Source organism: Carlito syrichta, unplaced genomic scaffold (genome assembly GCF_000164805.1).
Source record: "Carlito syrichta isolate Samal-C Ts95f unplaced genomic scaffold, Tarsius_syrichta-2.0.1 Scaffold314811, whole genome shotgun sequence".
Taxonomy (NCBI): Eukaryota; Metazoa; Chordata; class Mammalia; order Primates; family Tarsiidae; genus Carlito; species Carlito syrichta.
The window spans coordinates 933,518-949,154 of record NW_007258907.1 but is presented as its reverse complement, the minus strand read 5'-3'; the positions used below and the strand labels follow the sequence as shown (position 1 = coordinate 949,154).

Here is a 15,637-nt window from a genome sequence, read left to right as displayed (position 1 = left end):
CAGGTGGGTCTTGAACCCGCGGGCTCAGGCAATCTACTCACCTCAGCCTCCCAAAGGCGCAGGATTACAGGCTGAGCCACCGAGCCCTGCTTTGGCTACTTTCATTTCTAGAACATTTATAGTCCCTTCTCATTCTTTTATTAAAACAAAAAAAATTTTTTGTTAAAAAAGTTGTAGTTCGGGCTGGGCGCGGTGACTCATGCCTATAATCCCAGCACTTTGGTGAGAGGAATGCCTGAGCCCACGAGTTCGAGACCAACCTGGGCAACTTGGCGAGACCTCATCTCTACAATGAATCAAAAAATTAACCAGGCGTGGTGGCACATGCCTGTAGTTCCAGCTACTTGGAAGGCTGAGATGGAAGGATCGTCTGAGCCCAGCAGGTCAAGGCTGTGGTTAGCCATGAACATGCCACTGCATTCCAGGCTGGGCAACAGAGTGAGACTTCAACTAAAAAAATAAATGAAAATAAACAAACAAAAAGTTATGCTTCAAAATGATCCAAGGTAAAAAGTTATATTATTTCTCTTGTCACATACTCTTCCCACATCCCATTCTCCAGAAGCGTCCTTGGCTAAGTTTGGGGCATCTCTTTCCAGATTGTTTCTATACATGTGCAAACATATATTCTTACACCTTTTAAATGCTAATGTCACAACATATATGTTGTTCTGCATCTTGTTTTGTTACCTAACATACCATGGGTATCTCATTTTAGTATATATGGTATGTGATACACACCATTCTTTCAAATACCGTACAGTATCCCTTTGTATGACCTTGTTACAATTTATTTAACCAGCCCTTTATTCTTGGGCAATTTAGGTTATTTTCTGTGTTTCACTGTTACATAATGCTGTAGTGAATATTCTTTTTTTTATGATGTAGTGAATATTCTTGTATATCTTTATGTACTTGGGCAATGAGTCAGTGGGATATAGTCTTAGAAGAGGAACTCCTTGGTTAAAGAAAAGGTGCATTTAAAAATTGATAAGTACCATCAAATTGACCTCCAGAAAAGTTGAACAAACCTGTACAACTTTCAAAATCCACCAACTTTTCTATCAGGGAACTCACAACATTCATTGTATTAATCAAAATAAGAGCAAACGTTTGGATAGCACTTGCTCTACTTTGGGCATATTCTAAATATATAATAGCTCATTTGAGTACTGTAATTATTATCATTCCCTCATTTTTATAGAGGAGAAAGGCTGAGGTAACACTTTCCCCCCCTTACTTTAATCATAGTGGCAGAAGAAGAATTTGCATGCAGGTAGTCACTTTGGCCTTGGCTGGCAGTGGGTCCTGGGTGTTGGCAGGCAGATGAACATGTCTTTATTTCTGCATAACAGAATCCTAGAAGTGAAACTGCAGATTCTAAGGGAGTCCTTTGCATTTTGATAATATCACCCAATTTGCCCTGAAAGAGTTTTAATGAAAAACGGAGGGTCTGTTTTAAATGTTTCCTGGAATCAAATCTCTTCAGTCATGAAGTACCCACGTCATTCACTTCTATTTGTGAAAGGACAATGACATTCACTTTTGTTTGTAAAAGGACAGTCCCGTATGTTGTCTGTGTTCCTGGTAAAGACATGGAGAACACTGCCAGGCATAATGTGCACCCTGAGAGGCAGTGACCCAGCAGACTCAGGGCAGCCGGCTCTTGTTTTCTGGATGGTATTTTTGCCTCAATCTTAATATTTTCTAAACTGAAATTATTATCTTGAGTAACAGTAAGCAGTGAGGCAGCCTACTGTTGAAAGATCATACTTTCAAGCCAAGTATCCATAGATATGTGATCTTAAGGATGTGTGCGTCAATGCCAGTGGCCTATTTAGAAAGCGTGATGGTGTTGCTGGCTCCTGGAAAAGGCAGGGATCCTCATAAACTGAATGCAGCATGTACTGTGTTCCAGGATTCATTGATTGAGTGATTATTTTTTGAGTCGAGAGCCTTACCCTGTAGCCCAGGCTGCAGTGCAGTGACACAGTCTCGGCCGTCCACAGCCTCTAATTCCTGGACTCATGTGATCCTTCCTTAGCCTTCCAAAGAGCTGGGACTGCAGGTGTGCACCACCACACCTGGCTCATTTTTTTATTTTTGATTTTTATAGAGACTAGTTCTCACTATGTTGCCCAAACTGGTCTCAAACTCCTGACCTGAAGCAATTCTCCTGCCTTGGCCTCCCAAAGTGCTGGGTTTACAGGTATGAGCAACTGCACCCAGCTGTGTTTCAGGGACTTAATAAACCACAATGACGGAGCAGAAAGCCTTGCAGCCATTTTCAAAACTTGATGAAAAGTTTAGTTCTAATTTGCTGTCTCAGAATTAAAACTTGAATCATAGCATTGCTACAAGTGAAAACAAATTGATTTAAAAATGTCAATAAAAAGTCTGATATTCTGGCACTTCTACAGTAGTTCTAATTCACAAGATACACACTAGCTTTACAAGATTAAGAATTATTTCCTGGCCTGGCTCAGTGACTCAAACTGTAATCACGCGCTTTGGGAGGCTGAGGTGAGTGGATTGACTGAGCCGCGGGTTCGAGACTCACCTGGGTAACTTGGCAAGACCTCATCTCTACAATAAATCAAAAAAATTAGCCGGGTGTGGTAGCACGCGCCTGTAGTTCCAGCTACTTGGAAGGTTGAGGCAGAAGGATCGCTGGAACCCAGCAGGTCGAGGCTGTGGTGACCGGGAGCAGCCACTGCACTCCAGTCTGGGCAACACAGTGAGACTCCAACTCAAAAAAAAAAAAAAAAAGAATTATTTCCTTGCTGTTAGATGCTGAGAGGTCCCCAGCTGGGGACAGACAGGAATGTGTTTCTATAATTTTTTATTCTTGAGTTGGGGTCTCAGTTGTCCAGATTGTGCAGTGGCATAATCATGGCTCACTGCAACCTCAATCTCCTGGTTTCAAGCGATCCTTCCACCTCAGCCTCCTTAGTAGCTGGGACCACAGGCATGCGCTACCATACCTGGCTAATTTTAAATTTTTTTTGTAGATACAAGGTCTCAGTATGTTGTTCAGACTGTTCTTGAACTCTTGGGCTAAAGCAATCCTTCTTCCTTGGCCTCTTAAAGTACTAGGATTACAGGTGTGAGCCACTGTGCCCAGCTAATATATTCTCTTATCATTCACCAGTTGCACTTTATTTTCAAATATGATTGTCTCCATCTTTTCCTTGTCACTAACAAAACTAGATAAATTATATAGCAAGATGTAAATGTATTGTAAGCGCAATGCATGTTTTCAGCAGGCATTTACGCAGCATTGGGGACACTCTGTTATGACTTTCATTGTCAGATTGCACACATTAGGATTAGCTATTGTCAGTTCATGAAGGCACAAAATTGCTTTCCTGTAGTGAAATAATTTTAGATGAAGTGTATATTAATCAAGGTTTTCCTGAGAAACAGAACCAATAAGAGACACACACACACACACACACACACACACACACACACACACACACACTCACACACTCACACACACTCATGAGATTTATTGTAATGAATTATCTCACAGGATTGTTGAGGCTAGAAGTCCTAAGATCTGTAGTTAGTAACCTGGAGACCCAGGAGAGTGAATGGTATATTTCTAGTCCAAGTTCAAGTCTGAAGGCAGGAGAAGACTGACGTCCCAGCTTGAAGAGTCAGGCAGAGAGCAAATTCTCCCTTACTCATCCTTTTTGTTCTCTTCAGGTCTTCAGTGGATTAGATGAAGCCCATTCACAATGGTGAAAGCAATCTGCTTTACTCAGTCTGCCATCTTATTTGTTAACCTCATTCAGAAACACCCTCAAAGTCAGGTCCAGAATAATGTTTAGTTAAATACTTGGGCATCCCATAGCCCAGTCAAGTCAACACATTAAATTAACCTTCACAAAGTATTGTGGAGTTTTACAGATGGTTGCCACTGCTCTAGAGAACAGAAATTATTTAGTATTTTCCTAAATTTAAACAAAATAAAAATAAAATCTTGTTTTAAAGAAAGCAGCTTACTGTATTTCAAAACAAAATGAATAATCAACATTATCACCTTTTGTTTGTTTTAAGACAAGGTCTGTTGTCCAGGTTATAGTATAGTACAGTGATCATTGTAATGCAGTGATCATAGCTCACTGCAGCCTTGACCACCTGGGCTCAAGCAATCCTCTTGCTTTAGTCTCCCAAGTAGCTGGGACTGTAGGCGTGTACTACCACACCAGGCTAATTTTTTCATTTTTTATTGATAGAGATAGGGTCTCACTGTATTTCCCAGGCTTTCTCAAACTCCTGCCCTTAAGCCATCCTCCTGCCTCAGCCTCCTGGGTAGCTGGGATTACAGACATGCACCACTGTTTAGGCTGAGATACCTACTTTGTAGTAGTGTTTAGATTAGAGAAAAATGTATTAGAGGAAATGTTTGGAATGCGGTAGATATTCAGTAAATAAGACTAACCATTTGAAAGTTGACCATCAGATGCTATATAGGCCATTTTGCCAAAAAAAAGTCTGGTCCTTACATGATGTGGTATTATTTCATTGACTGATGGTGGTAACTGTTTGCAGTCATTTCAGTATGTAACTAAGTCCTGGAGACATGCTTATGAATTGCTCACTCTAGCTTTCTCTCTTGTTATTTTGACAGAGTTAAACTAGAAGAGAAGAGAGTTGCTGAGAGTTCTGTATTAGTAAGTAATGGTGACGGTACTTTCTCACCTAAAAAAGCAAGGAAGCGGGCATTTAAGGTAGAGGAGGATGAAGAAACGGAACTAGATTACAGGTATTCAAAGAAGCAGTGGAAGAGACAAGAGAACAGTGACTGTAATGAGAAGGCCTTGGATCTGGCACCGAAAGCTGTCACAGATCAGACTGTGAGGAGAAAAAAAAAGAGAAAAAACAAAGCAACGTGTGCCGTAGTGGATGAAGATGAAGAGACCAAAAGAAAATCACCAAAGAAAAAGGAGAAATGTGAATATAAAAAAAAGACCAAGAATCCCAAGTCTTCTAAAGTACAGGCTGTAAAAGAGTGGCCCAGTCACAGCTGTAGTCCCCCAAAAAGTTCTGCTAGGAACAGCATTCGTAAAGTCAGAAGGCAAGGTGTCAGCACATGTTCAAAAGATAGTCCCATTTCCTCCTCAGATTCTGAGTCTTCCCATGAATCAACCAGTGATGGCATCAGTAACGTCACTTTAGATATTAGAAATTCCTCAGAGAAAATAGCAATGGAATTATCAAAGGAAGGACCATCTACCAAAAATACAACTGCAAACAAACTGGCTACAAAAGCTGGCTTTAGCTTCACCCCCAGCAAAGGCAAGACCTCTGGGACATCATCGTCTAGTTCAGACTCTTGTTCAGAGTCAGATGACCAAAGGATGTCGCAGAGCACTGCAGAGTGTGCCGCGGGTTTCTTGAAGACAGTAAGCCTCTTTGCTGGAAGAGGCTGTCCAGGCCCAGGACTGTCCTTGCAGACTCCAAGTGCTGTTGGCTGGAACCATTCTGACTCAAATACTGGCAGACAGGCTCCTGGTCCTCTTCCCAGTGTGGGTCTCCTGACTGGTTTAGGGAGAGGATGGAGTAGAGAAGAAGACTTTCTGTCTTGGAAGGGAGCCAGGGGTCGGGGCATGCGGGGGAGAGGCCGAGGTCGTGGGCGGCCAGTTTTCTGTGCTGTAAACAGAAACACTGAATGCCAAAGGCAGCAGCAATTAAATGAAACAGTAACAAACATATCTACTATTATTCAGGTAAGGCTTATTTAATGTGAGTTTACCTCTTCCCCTTTCCCCATGGCTGTATGTCTGGAGTTCATGTGGTGGGTTCATATTTTCTCACTAGTAATGAAGTCGCCTGACTAATATGTTTTCCAGAATCCGGTAGAGACACAAAAGAAGGACTACAGCCTGTTGCCGAAGTTAGCAGCTCCCCCTCAAATTGGAGAAAAGATTGCATTTAAGGTATATTTTAAAACAGCAGCAATGACAACAGAAAAGCTTAGTTCCCCTTCCAAATCAACTCACTTAGCAAGTCAGGTTAAATGTATTTATAGATCTCCATTGCTTTGCTAAACTCTAGGCAGGTCTTTTGGCTCTTTGAGCTATGGCTACCATGCTTCCTAAGCTTACCCTGGGGAGGTGAATCTCCTCTCTTTCTCCCTACTTTACTTTCTAAATAAACTGTATTTTCCAATCTAATTTCTGTTCAGTTCTTTGCATTTTTCATGCAGCACTGGATATCAGACCCCCTGGTCTGCCTTTAAAAAAAAAAAAAAAAAAAAAAAAATATATATATATATATATATATATATTTGTTTATTTATTTATGAAAGCCCTTCCCATTGGAATGCCTGTGTTGCCACAGGTTCATGGTAGGCCCCAGACTGGTGGGGGTGGGCACCCAATAGCACATGTTTTCACAGCAGCAGGGGGAGGAGCCAAGGGAATGTGAAGAGGGCTTGTGTATATGTGGGTTTTTTCTTTTTTCTTTTTTAGCTTTTGGAGCTAACATCTGATTACTCTCCTGATGTCTCTGACTACAAGGTAAGGCTGTTTATTTAAAAATAATTAGGTTGTCAGTATATTAATAAATCTCAAGTCACATTTAATACTACTTCTATGGATAATATAGATTTTTCGAGTAAATAATATCATAAAGTAGAAAATGAGAATGTTGTCGAAACATAAACATTTTAATAGTATCACTGAAATTTCCCAGGGTTATTTTCCTGAGACTTGGAAAAATTATACAATGAGAATGATGAACTTAATTTCTTTAGTCACCTTTTTCTAATCAGCTGAGATATACAGTCTTATTTGGGTATCCATTCCCTCATGACCCTAAACTTTAGTATCATGAAAGAAAATAAATAACTGCCAGAAAATTTGTTTACTTTTACCATAAGAATCTACTTTATATCTTTGTGAGTTACTTCTCGTTATTATGGTCTCATATTATTTATTCTGCATTGTCAGTTAATCACAGGTAGTTCACAAATGCCATCCATGGAATTGACTAACTCAGTATCTGCAGAAGACTTTATACTGATATGTGAGGTTTTTCATAGTTCATTAAAAGTTTGACTCAATCAGTGGGATTGGTGAATTACATGTTTCCCCCCTTTCCTTTTTGCACCCACCAAAATGTCAAAAATCTTGTTAAAATGCAGTTTCTTTTTTTGATGTAATAGTCACACTGTCAGTCCGTTTTTGAAGGTAATAATTGGTAATATTAATGTAGTAATATAGAAAAAGTATGAGAGAATTTGATTTAATCCGGATTGATGCCTTGGAAGACTTTTAAAATCTTGGTAAAAACCTTTTCTCAAAGGTGGGCTAGAAGAATCAGTTAATGGAGGGATCTGGTGGGTTAGTTCTGGGTAGTTGGGGTTTTATGTTTTTCATCTTCTTAGCAACTTAATATTTCCTGTGGATGAGGTGAGCGTATCATTTATCATCTAAATCAGTATATTTGTGAGTGAAGGGGGTGCTGTTAATAATTATGCTAAAGGAAAGATGTGTAAGGACTTGTCTTAGGCAAAACAGGATGTGTCATCCTTCCATAGATAACTAATTTAATTTTGTGATATATGAGGAAATGGAAGTGAATATTGAGCTGATATATGCCATACCCTCTTCAAATTGTACTTCTAGATGATACTGACTTTAAAAATTGTTTATGAAGTTGGTGTTAGTCATCGTAGTTATTACCTTGGAAGGCTATTTACTTACTTTAGTTGCTAATAATTTAAAAAGATTTTAGGCTGGGCGTGGTGGTGCAAGCCTGTAATCCCAGCACTTTGGGAGGCCGAGATGAGAGGATTGCCTGAGCCCAGGGGTTCAAGACCAACCCGGACAATTTGGTAAGACCTCGTCTCTACAATAAATCAAGAAAAATTAGCCAGGCATGGTGGCGCATGCCTGTAATTCCAGCCACTTGGAAGACTGAGGCAGAGGGATCATTTGAGCCCAGCAGGTCGAGGCTCCAGTGGCCGTGAGTGTGCCACTGCACTCCAGAGCCTGGGCGACAGATTGAGACTCCGACTAAAAAATAAATAAATAAATAAAAATAAAAAATAAAAACATTTCAAAAATTGTGTTCAAACCCCTTTTGAGAATGAAAATTAGTTCCACCTTTTTTTACTTTGCTCTCAAATGTGATTATCCAGTTTGATGATCTGCTCTATTTGTTAAGCTTGTCTCTAGAAGTGAAATCTGTTCTCAAAAATGTAGTCTCCCAGGCCCTGGATTCCCACTGAGTCTGTTTTTTTTTAAATAAAAAAATTACTGTTGACAGTGCTCAGAAATTCTGGGTAGAAGCAAAATAACTGATTGATTGGCCTCAGCATGTGCCCCTGAAGGTTGCCCATCTGTCTTGCATTGCCCTCAGCATGGGGTACTGCATTGGCATTTGAAAACCAGCTCCCAATGCCAGAGACCTGGGAGGAAGGAAACTGAAATCTTACTAGTGACAGGGTGCCTTCCTGCTTTTGCCTAGGGGTTGTAATCACACTTTTAGAAGGGCTCAGGGATCGAAGCAGCACCAGGAGGATGTGTGTAGTCTCTTCTGATGAGCACTGTGAGGGTCAGTCCTCATTTGAATATATCTTCCTAGCCTGTTTTTCCTCCTTTGCCCTTAGTTACTTTTGCAGGCCTAGTGTAATCTTTCCTTTTGCTGAGTTCTTTAGGTTAGTGTCTGCGGTTTATCATTTAAATGTATCTGTTTTGCTTCTGAGGCTATTTCTGTATGTTCAGATAGTGTGTTTATCAGTCCATCTGTTTGTTTTTGTTTCTTCAACACATTGATTTATTTTTGCATTTTAAATTTGAAATAAAATTCATATAGCATAAAGTGTATCATTTTAACCTTTTTAAAGTCTATAATTTAGTGATTTTTAGTAAATTCACAATGTTTTACATGTTGATTTCTGACTTGGACTTTTATTTTTAAAAGGAAGGAAAAATATTAAGCCACAATCCAGAGACCGAGCAAGTAGATATAGAAATTCTTTCATCTTTACCTGGTGAGTCTTTTAGAAAAGAATTTGAAAATTGAGGCTCTTTCTATCTATAGTGCGTTCTAAACAGCATTTATACGCAGGAGATGTTCTCTTCGTTGGCTTCCACCCAACTGGCCTTCATGACAATCATCTTTCATCACCCTGGGGGCCTGTGCCCCTGTGAGTCAGATTATGTGTCTACTAAGTGATGTTAGATTTGTTACGAAGCTCTTGTGCTAGTGTTATTACTGTAATTATGTAATTTTATAAAAGATTATGTGAACTGATGAGAATTTATTGCAAAAAGAATTATTTCTAGGAAGTCTAAGTTGAATGCTGACTCAGGAGCATTACTTTTTTTTTTTTTTTTTGAGTCAGGATCTTACTCTGTCACCCAGGCTGGAGTGCAGTGGCATAATCAGAGTTCACTACAGCCTTGACCTTCAGGCATATACCACCAAGCCTGGCTAATTTTTGTATTTTTTTTGGTAGAAACAAGGTCTTACTATGTTGCTCAGACTGGTCTTGAACCCCTGGGCCTCCCAAAGTGGTGGGATTAAGTTGGAGTCTCACTGTCACCCAGGCTGGAGTGCAGTGGCATGGTCACGGCTACCGCAGCCTCAACGTGCTGGGCTCAGGCAGTCCTTCTGCCTCAGTCTTCCCAGTAGCTGGAGCTACAGGTGCATGCCACCACACCCAGCTAATTTTTTAATTTACAGTATTATGGAGACGAGGTTTTGCCCTGTTGCCCAGGCAGGTCTCGAACTCCTAGGCTAAGGCAATCTTCTTACCTTGGCCTCCCAAAGTGGTGGAATTATAGGTGTGAGCCATTGCGCCTGGCCTCGGGAGCATTACTTAAAAAAAAAAATGCGATTAAATTTTGGATGAGTGGGTCAGATATAAAAGATTGGGAGGAATTCTATAAAAATCCAGGAAGATTCTACACTTAGATTGCCATGTAAATTTTTGCAAACTTGCATTACTTAAGAAACCCAACACTATAAATTGTGGAAATTGCAGATAATATAATGGTATGGTTTCATCTCTATTCAGTGAACTCATAAAACCCACTCTGCTCTATTTCAAAAGATTGGCAAATGAACATACTTTTGTATATTAAGTCAAAATAAAATGTCTAATGTGTGTGTGTGTGTATACATAATACTCTTGCATGTAATTTTAAATATTCCCTGCCTTATCCCTGATTACCCATTATTGGTTCTGAAAGCCAGAATGAAAGAATTTTTTACTGTATATAGCTTAACTTGGGATGTATTGTAGGGGTCCTTGGCCAGAGGGATCCCTTTTCCTTTAGCAGACTCTACAGCAATTGTTTTCTATTTGTTTTACAATAAAGTACTGAGTAAAAGATTCAAAACTCCAGTAGACAGAAATCAGTCAAAAGGCTTTTCAGCAAAGTTCCTTTATGATATTAAGTAAATGTTCAGAGGTAACTTAAACTGGTTTTTCAGCTTTCTTCTGATGAGGTTTCATTTGTAGAAATCCCCCTTAGGAATGGTGGAGAGGGAAGTTTGTCCATGGTCAAATTCCACGGACAGCGTGTGAGCCCTGCTTGTTAGGTGATTGACAATGATAACATCCAATGGTGAATCAAGAAACTAACAGCTTTATCTGTTCTCTAATTAGCAATGCCAGGTATCCTGGATTTGCATGGTTCTGATATGCATTAATTTCAGTTACCGTGGTTTAGTTGAATAACACCGTCTCCCAACAACATTGGGTATGTGAACTGAGCAACAGCATTAAGACCTGCTAGCTCTTCAGTCTACAGAGCACTGCGTAACAGATGTGCATGATGATCTGTGGCCAATAGTGTCATTTCTTTCAAAATCTGTCAGTGACTGGTCACTGTGCGTCTGTTACACAGCAGAGCATGCGGTTGTACTGCCTCCTTGTCTCTCAGTGATAAGCCCACAGGACATTTTACAAAAATGGATCATTGAAATAAGAAACTGGCCAACAAGGATAAAAGCAAAGGGAAGAAACAAACAATGACAATGCTGAAAGTGCTATCCAGATGGAATTTAAGTGGGGTTATAGAGGAAGTGGCTCATTGTGGGCATGTTGACACTGCCAATTAGGTGACTTTATTGACATAAATGAGGTAGGTAAGTGTGACGAAAGGGTTGAAAATGCCCAAGAAGTGACAAGCAAAAACTGCAAATATTTCACAAAATGAAAATTAAAGAAACTCAGAACTATTTTATGACATTAGAATCTCAAAGGATAGAATATTGAAAGTGGAGCCAAACTTAGGAGTATAATAGTTCTGCAAAGCATAGAAAAGATGCCTATTCTGTATCATGAGTTATATGGCAAGAAGGCAAGTGCTGTTCAAACTCCCTTGATAAATTTTTTATTTACATATTTATGTATGTATATATGTATGTATGTATGTATTTAAAATAGAGATAGGGTTTCACTATGTTGTCCATTCAGGTCTTGAACTCCAGGCCTCAAGTGATTTTTTTTGTCTTGGCCTCCCAAGTGCTGGGATTTCAGGCATGAACCACTGTGCCTGGCCAATATGTTTCTTACAAAGAAATAAAACACTTTAATTCTCAGTGTTCCTAATGTCTTAAGTTGCAGTATACTACGTAACTATTAGTTTTACTGTTTTTTTCATTTCCCTATACAGTAAAAGTTTTCAGTGTTTTGACAAAAACTTTTAGAGATCATGAGATAATCATGATTTTTCTCCCTTGATTATTTAGCTTGTTTTGCATGGCTTCTGCTTGTACAGTCCTTTTTCTGATCCCATATTACCATGCAAACAAAGACCGCCTTTGTTACCAAGTCGTAGGCACATGTAGTTTCTGAAGACAGAGCAACACTTCACATTACCTTTCCCTGTTGAAACAGACATTATTTGGGGGAGATTATCTTGTGGTTCCATATTCTATTGTGGGAATGCTAGTGATAGTTCATCAAACTCATAAAAGAAAGACCATCTTGGATAAATGACTGAGAAGCCCCCTGTCACTGCCACTGGGTCTTTCTTAGGGTCTCCTGGTCCTGAGCACCATGTTTTCACATGCGTAACCAACCTTTGCATCCACTGACTGTAGCCATTTTCCTAATGATACATATTCCCTGTAGGGGACTATTTTAACTACTGAGGAGTGGCTTATTGTTCTTCTTCCTTACCTTCTGGTTTCAGCCTTGAAAGAACCTGGAAAATTTGACTTGGTTTATCACAATGAAAATGGAACCGAGGTAGTGGAGTACGCTGTGACACAGGAGAGGAGGGTAGGTGTGCTTCTCTGCTCTCCTTGTTTGGCTTTATATTCTCTCTCAGATGGTTATCTGGGTTATGAAAGGGGTCGTTGCAGCTTTCTGAACTGCCTCTAGGCCCTTGGGGAATCTGGAGTGGCAATACCAGTGCCAAGTGCTAAATCGAGATACCATCTTGGTCCTCAAAGAGCCTTTTTGACATGATGTATAAAAAACTTTTGTTTAAGAGTATAAGCTGCTTCAAATTATAGCTATATAAGGATTCCAATAGAAGAAAAGAGTAGCATATTTAAGCTTATATTGACATATACTTTCTAGAAGTGCATATAATTATATAGCTTGAACAGTTTTCACAAATGAACATACTTATATAACCAGATCAAGAAACAACATTAACAACCCCCAGAAGCTTCCATCATGCCCCCTTGCAATCATTGCTACCCCTCAAATGTTATCACAGTTCTGACTTATAACAGCATAGCTTTGAAGAGTGACATAAGATGATGATTTTGTCTAAATCTGTAAATTGCTATCTTAGAAGTAGATAGGTTAGGTATTTTTAGGCAGCTAGATGGCTGGAGTTGCTGGCAAGGGCTGGCTCATTAGGCTATGGTAGCATTAAAGAAAATAGAATTTAGAGATATGAAAATGATCTCTCTTAAAGTTCTTATGTGTGGAATGTTATGGATATTATTCTCTAAGATTCAGTATTGCAAACTCACATTTTTTTCTGAAGTGTAAATTGTAGCAACCCTCACCAGACTGTGCTTTACTTTAAGGTAAACTCTTAGAGTTATTGTAAAAACAGATTTTTGGGGTTCATGGTAGGATCAGCAGATTTGACCCAGTCCCTTTTTTTTTTGAGTTGGAGTCTCACTCTGTCGCCCAGACTGGAGTGCAGTGGCCGCTCCCGGCCACCGCAACCTCGACCCGCTGGGCTCCAGCAATCCTTCCACCTCAGCCTTCTGAGTAGCCGGAATTACAGGCGTGTACTACCATGCCCGGCTGATTTTTCTGATTTATTGTAGAGATGAGGTCTCGCTGCCTAGGTGGGTCTCGAACCCCCGGGCTCAGGCAATTCACTCACCTCAGCCTCCCAAAGGCGTGGGATTACAGGCTGAGCCACCGAGCCTGGCTTCCTTTTTTTTTATTTGTAATACGTGCAGCCCCACTTTTGGAAGATGAAGCCTTGGAGGCTGTCTTCTTTGTGCCCTGTGGAACAGAATAGAAAGCCTATAATTACCTTTTTGGACACTAGGTGGCCCTCATTATTCATCCTTAGGGCCAAGCGCTAGCATTTGCTTTCTCTTGGATAAGAATTACAGTGCGGCACAAAAGTGCATTAGCAGCCTCATGAAGCCTGTCTGGGCCACACCTAGCTCCCAAGAGACCTGCCCACAGAGACCTGACTACCTGTAACCTGCTGCTCCTTCCCCCACCCCCACATCCCCATTAAACTTCCAGTAAATTGAACTTGGTTTACTGGAACTCAGATCACTCCATTTCTTCTATAATTCTGCTCAAATGGAAGTTTACTTGACTGAAAAATTTTAACTTACTAAAACCTATATGACCTCAAAATGAAGTGCCTAAACTTAGTATTTTGTATTTTTCCTCAGATCACCACTAGTTGGAAAGAATTGATTGATCCAAGACTGATTATTGAATCTCCAAGTAACACATCAAATACAGATCTTGTCTGAGGATGGCCTCTCCACCTCATAGTTTGTAAATGTCTTGTTTGTGAAAGTGACTATGAACTTTTTTTGTTTTCAAAGAGGATTTGAAAGTTGTATGGATTTTTTGTGATCTTCACTTTACTGCATAGGAAAAAAATCTACCTCATCATTTAAAATAACATGAGTGTTGGTTTTGCAGACCTTTTTTTTGCAGTAAACAAAACCTAAAACATGACATTCCCTACAGTCATTGTTATACCAATATGTTATGGGTTCTTCTCTTTTTTTATTTTTCTGGGTATCAAGTAGCAATCGTCAGTAGGAGTTTATAATACCAAGTACAAGGATGTGCTGCACATCTTATCTCAGTAAGTCTTAAGTAACATTTTAGGACATTAAAGCATGTTACTTGACCTAATTTTTTTTAACATTTAAGTTGTTCCATTAAATGGAGCATCTTATAAATTTCAAGTATTTTATACTTGTAATTGTCAAGAGTGAGCAGGTGGTTGGATTTGTTGCAGGCAGTGAGTTAAGGAATCCTTTCACGTTTTCACAACTTTAAAATTAAGGATTCTCAGGGCCTCCTGTGGAGCGAACATAAGACCTCGGGTGTGTGCCTGGAGAACTGGTGTCCTCTCAGGTGAGAGGATTGCTGTGAGTTTCAGACCAGGGACTATGTCATCTTGCTACGTGATGCTGGGCACCTGGCTGAGTGAGTTGGAGTGAGGATCTTGAACAGAAACTTCCTTTTCTGTTGTTATGCAGTACAAAGTTAAAATGGCTAAATATATACTGTGAAAATTGTTTGTTTTAACAAAAGATCAAATCCCTCCTTCAGCCTTGCAGATTTTTAAATAAAATCATATTGAACTAAATGTCCACACTGAGTCATCATGTTTAGTTGAGTATTGTACACTGTTGTCTTGTTTCACAATAATGTGAGAGGTTATAATTTTCTGTAACAAGAAGGTTCCCTTTGGCTGAAGAGTCTAGTGTCACAGAGTTTGGGCCAGTGGAGCTCATCAGATCTGGGAAGTTGCTGTCCAGTTTTAATCTGCATGAGATGGATGTGTATGGAAAAGTATATTTATTGGTTTGTACTGAGAAGTATTACTCCAGAAAGGGTGAGATGAACGAGAATGGTGGAATCTTGGCACTGGGGTTCTGTGCAACATACTTTCTTTCCAGGGTTTGGAAAACAAATTAAATAACTAGTAAACATTGACTAGACCAAAGGGAAATGTTGACCTCAGGGTGTGTTTTCATCAGATTATAATCAGTTTATGAGTCACCATTTTCCTCTATTGTGTTTTTTCAGACTATGAATAGAGTCCGTCAGAAGGGTCATGACATCCGTTTAGGGGACTGTAACCAGCATTTTGAGAAATAAAATGCAATAGAATAGAAAAATAAAATGTGTGCTGGGCTCAGTGGCTCAGTATGTAATCCCAGCACTTTGGGAGGCCGAGCCAAGTGGATTTCCTGAGCCCGCGGGTTCGAGACCAGCCTGGGCAACTTGGTGAGACCTCGTCTCTATAATAAATAAAAAATTAGCCAGGTGTGCTAGCACGCACCTGTAGTTCTGGCTATTTGGAAGGCTGAGGTGGAAGGATTACCAGAGCCCAGCAGGTCAACACTGGGGTGACCGTGAGCATGCCATTGCACTACAGCGTGGGCAGCAGAGTGAGACTCCAACTCAAAAAAAAAAAAAAAA

General features: G+C 39.9%; 1 protein-coding gene across 1 annotated transcript in view; it reads left to right on the top strand.

The window, feature by feature from the left end:
• Positions 1-14,798, top strand: part of COIL (coilin) — an 18,723-nt gene extending 3,925 nt beyond the window's left edge. The window contains exons 3-8 of the mRNA XM_021705910.1: positions 4,616-5,738; positions 5,862-5,948; positions 6,483-6,530; positions 8,941-9,010; positions 12,168-12,256; positions 13,861-14,798. Of these exons, the coding sequence (XP_021561585.1) occupies positions 4,616-5,738; positions 5,862-5,948; positions 6,483-6,530; positions 8,941-9,010; positions 12,168-12,256; positions 13,861-13,944 (1,501 nt within the window). The 3' untranslated portion in view covers positions 13,945-14,798. The remainder of the gene's footprint in view (positions 1-4,615; positions 5,739-5,861; positions 5,949-6,482; positions 6,531-8,940; positions 9,011-12,167; positions 12,257-13,860) is intronic.
• Positions 14,799-15,637: the final 839 nt, after the last annotated feature.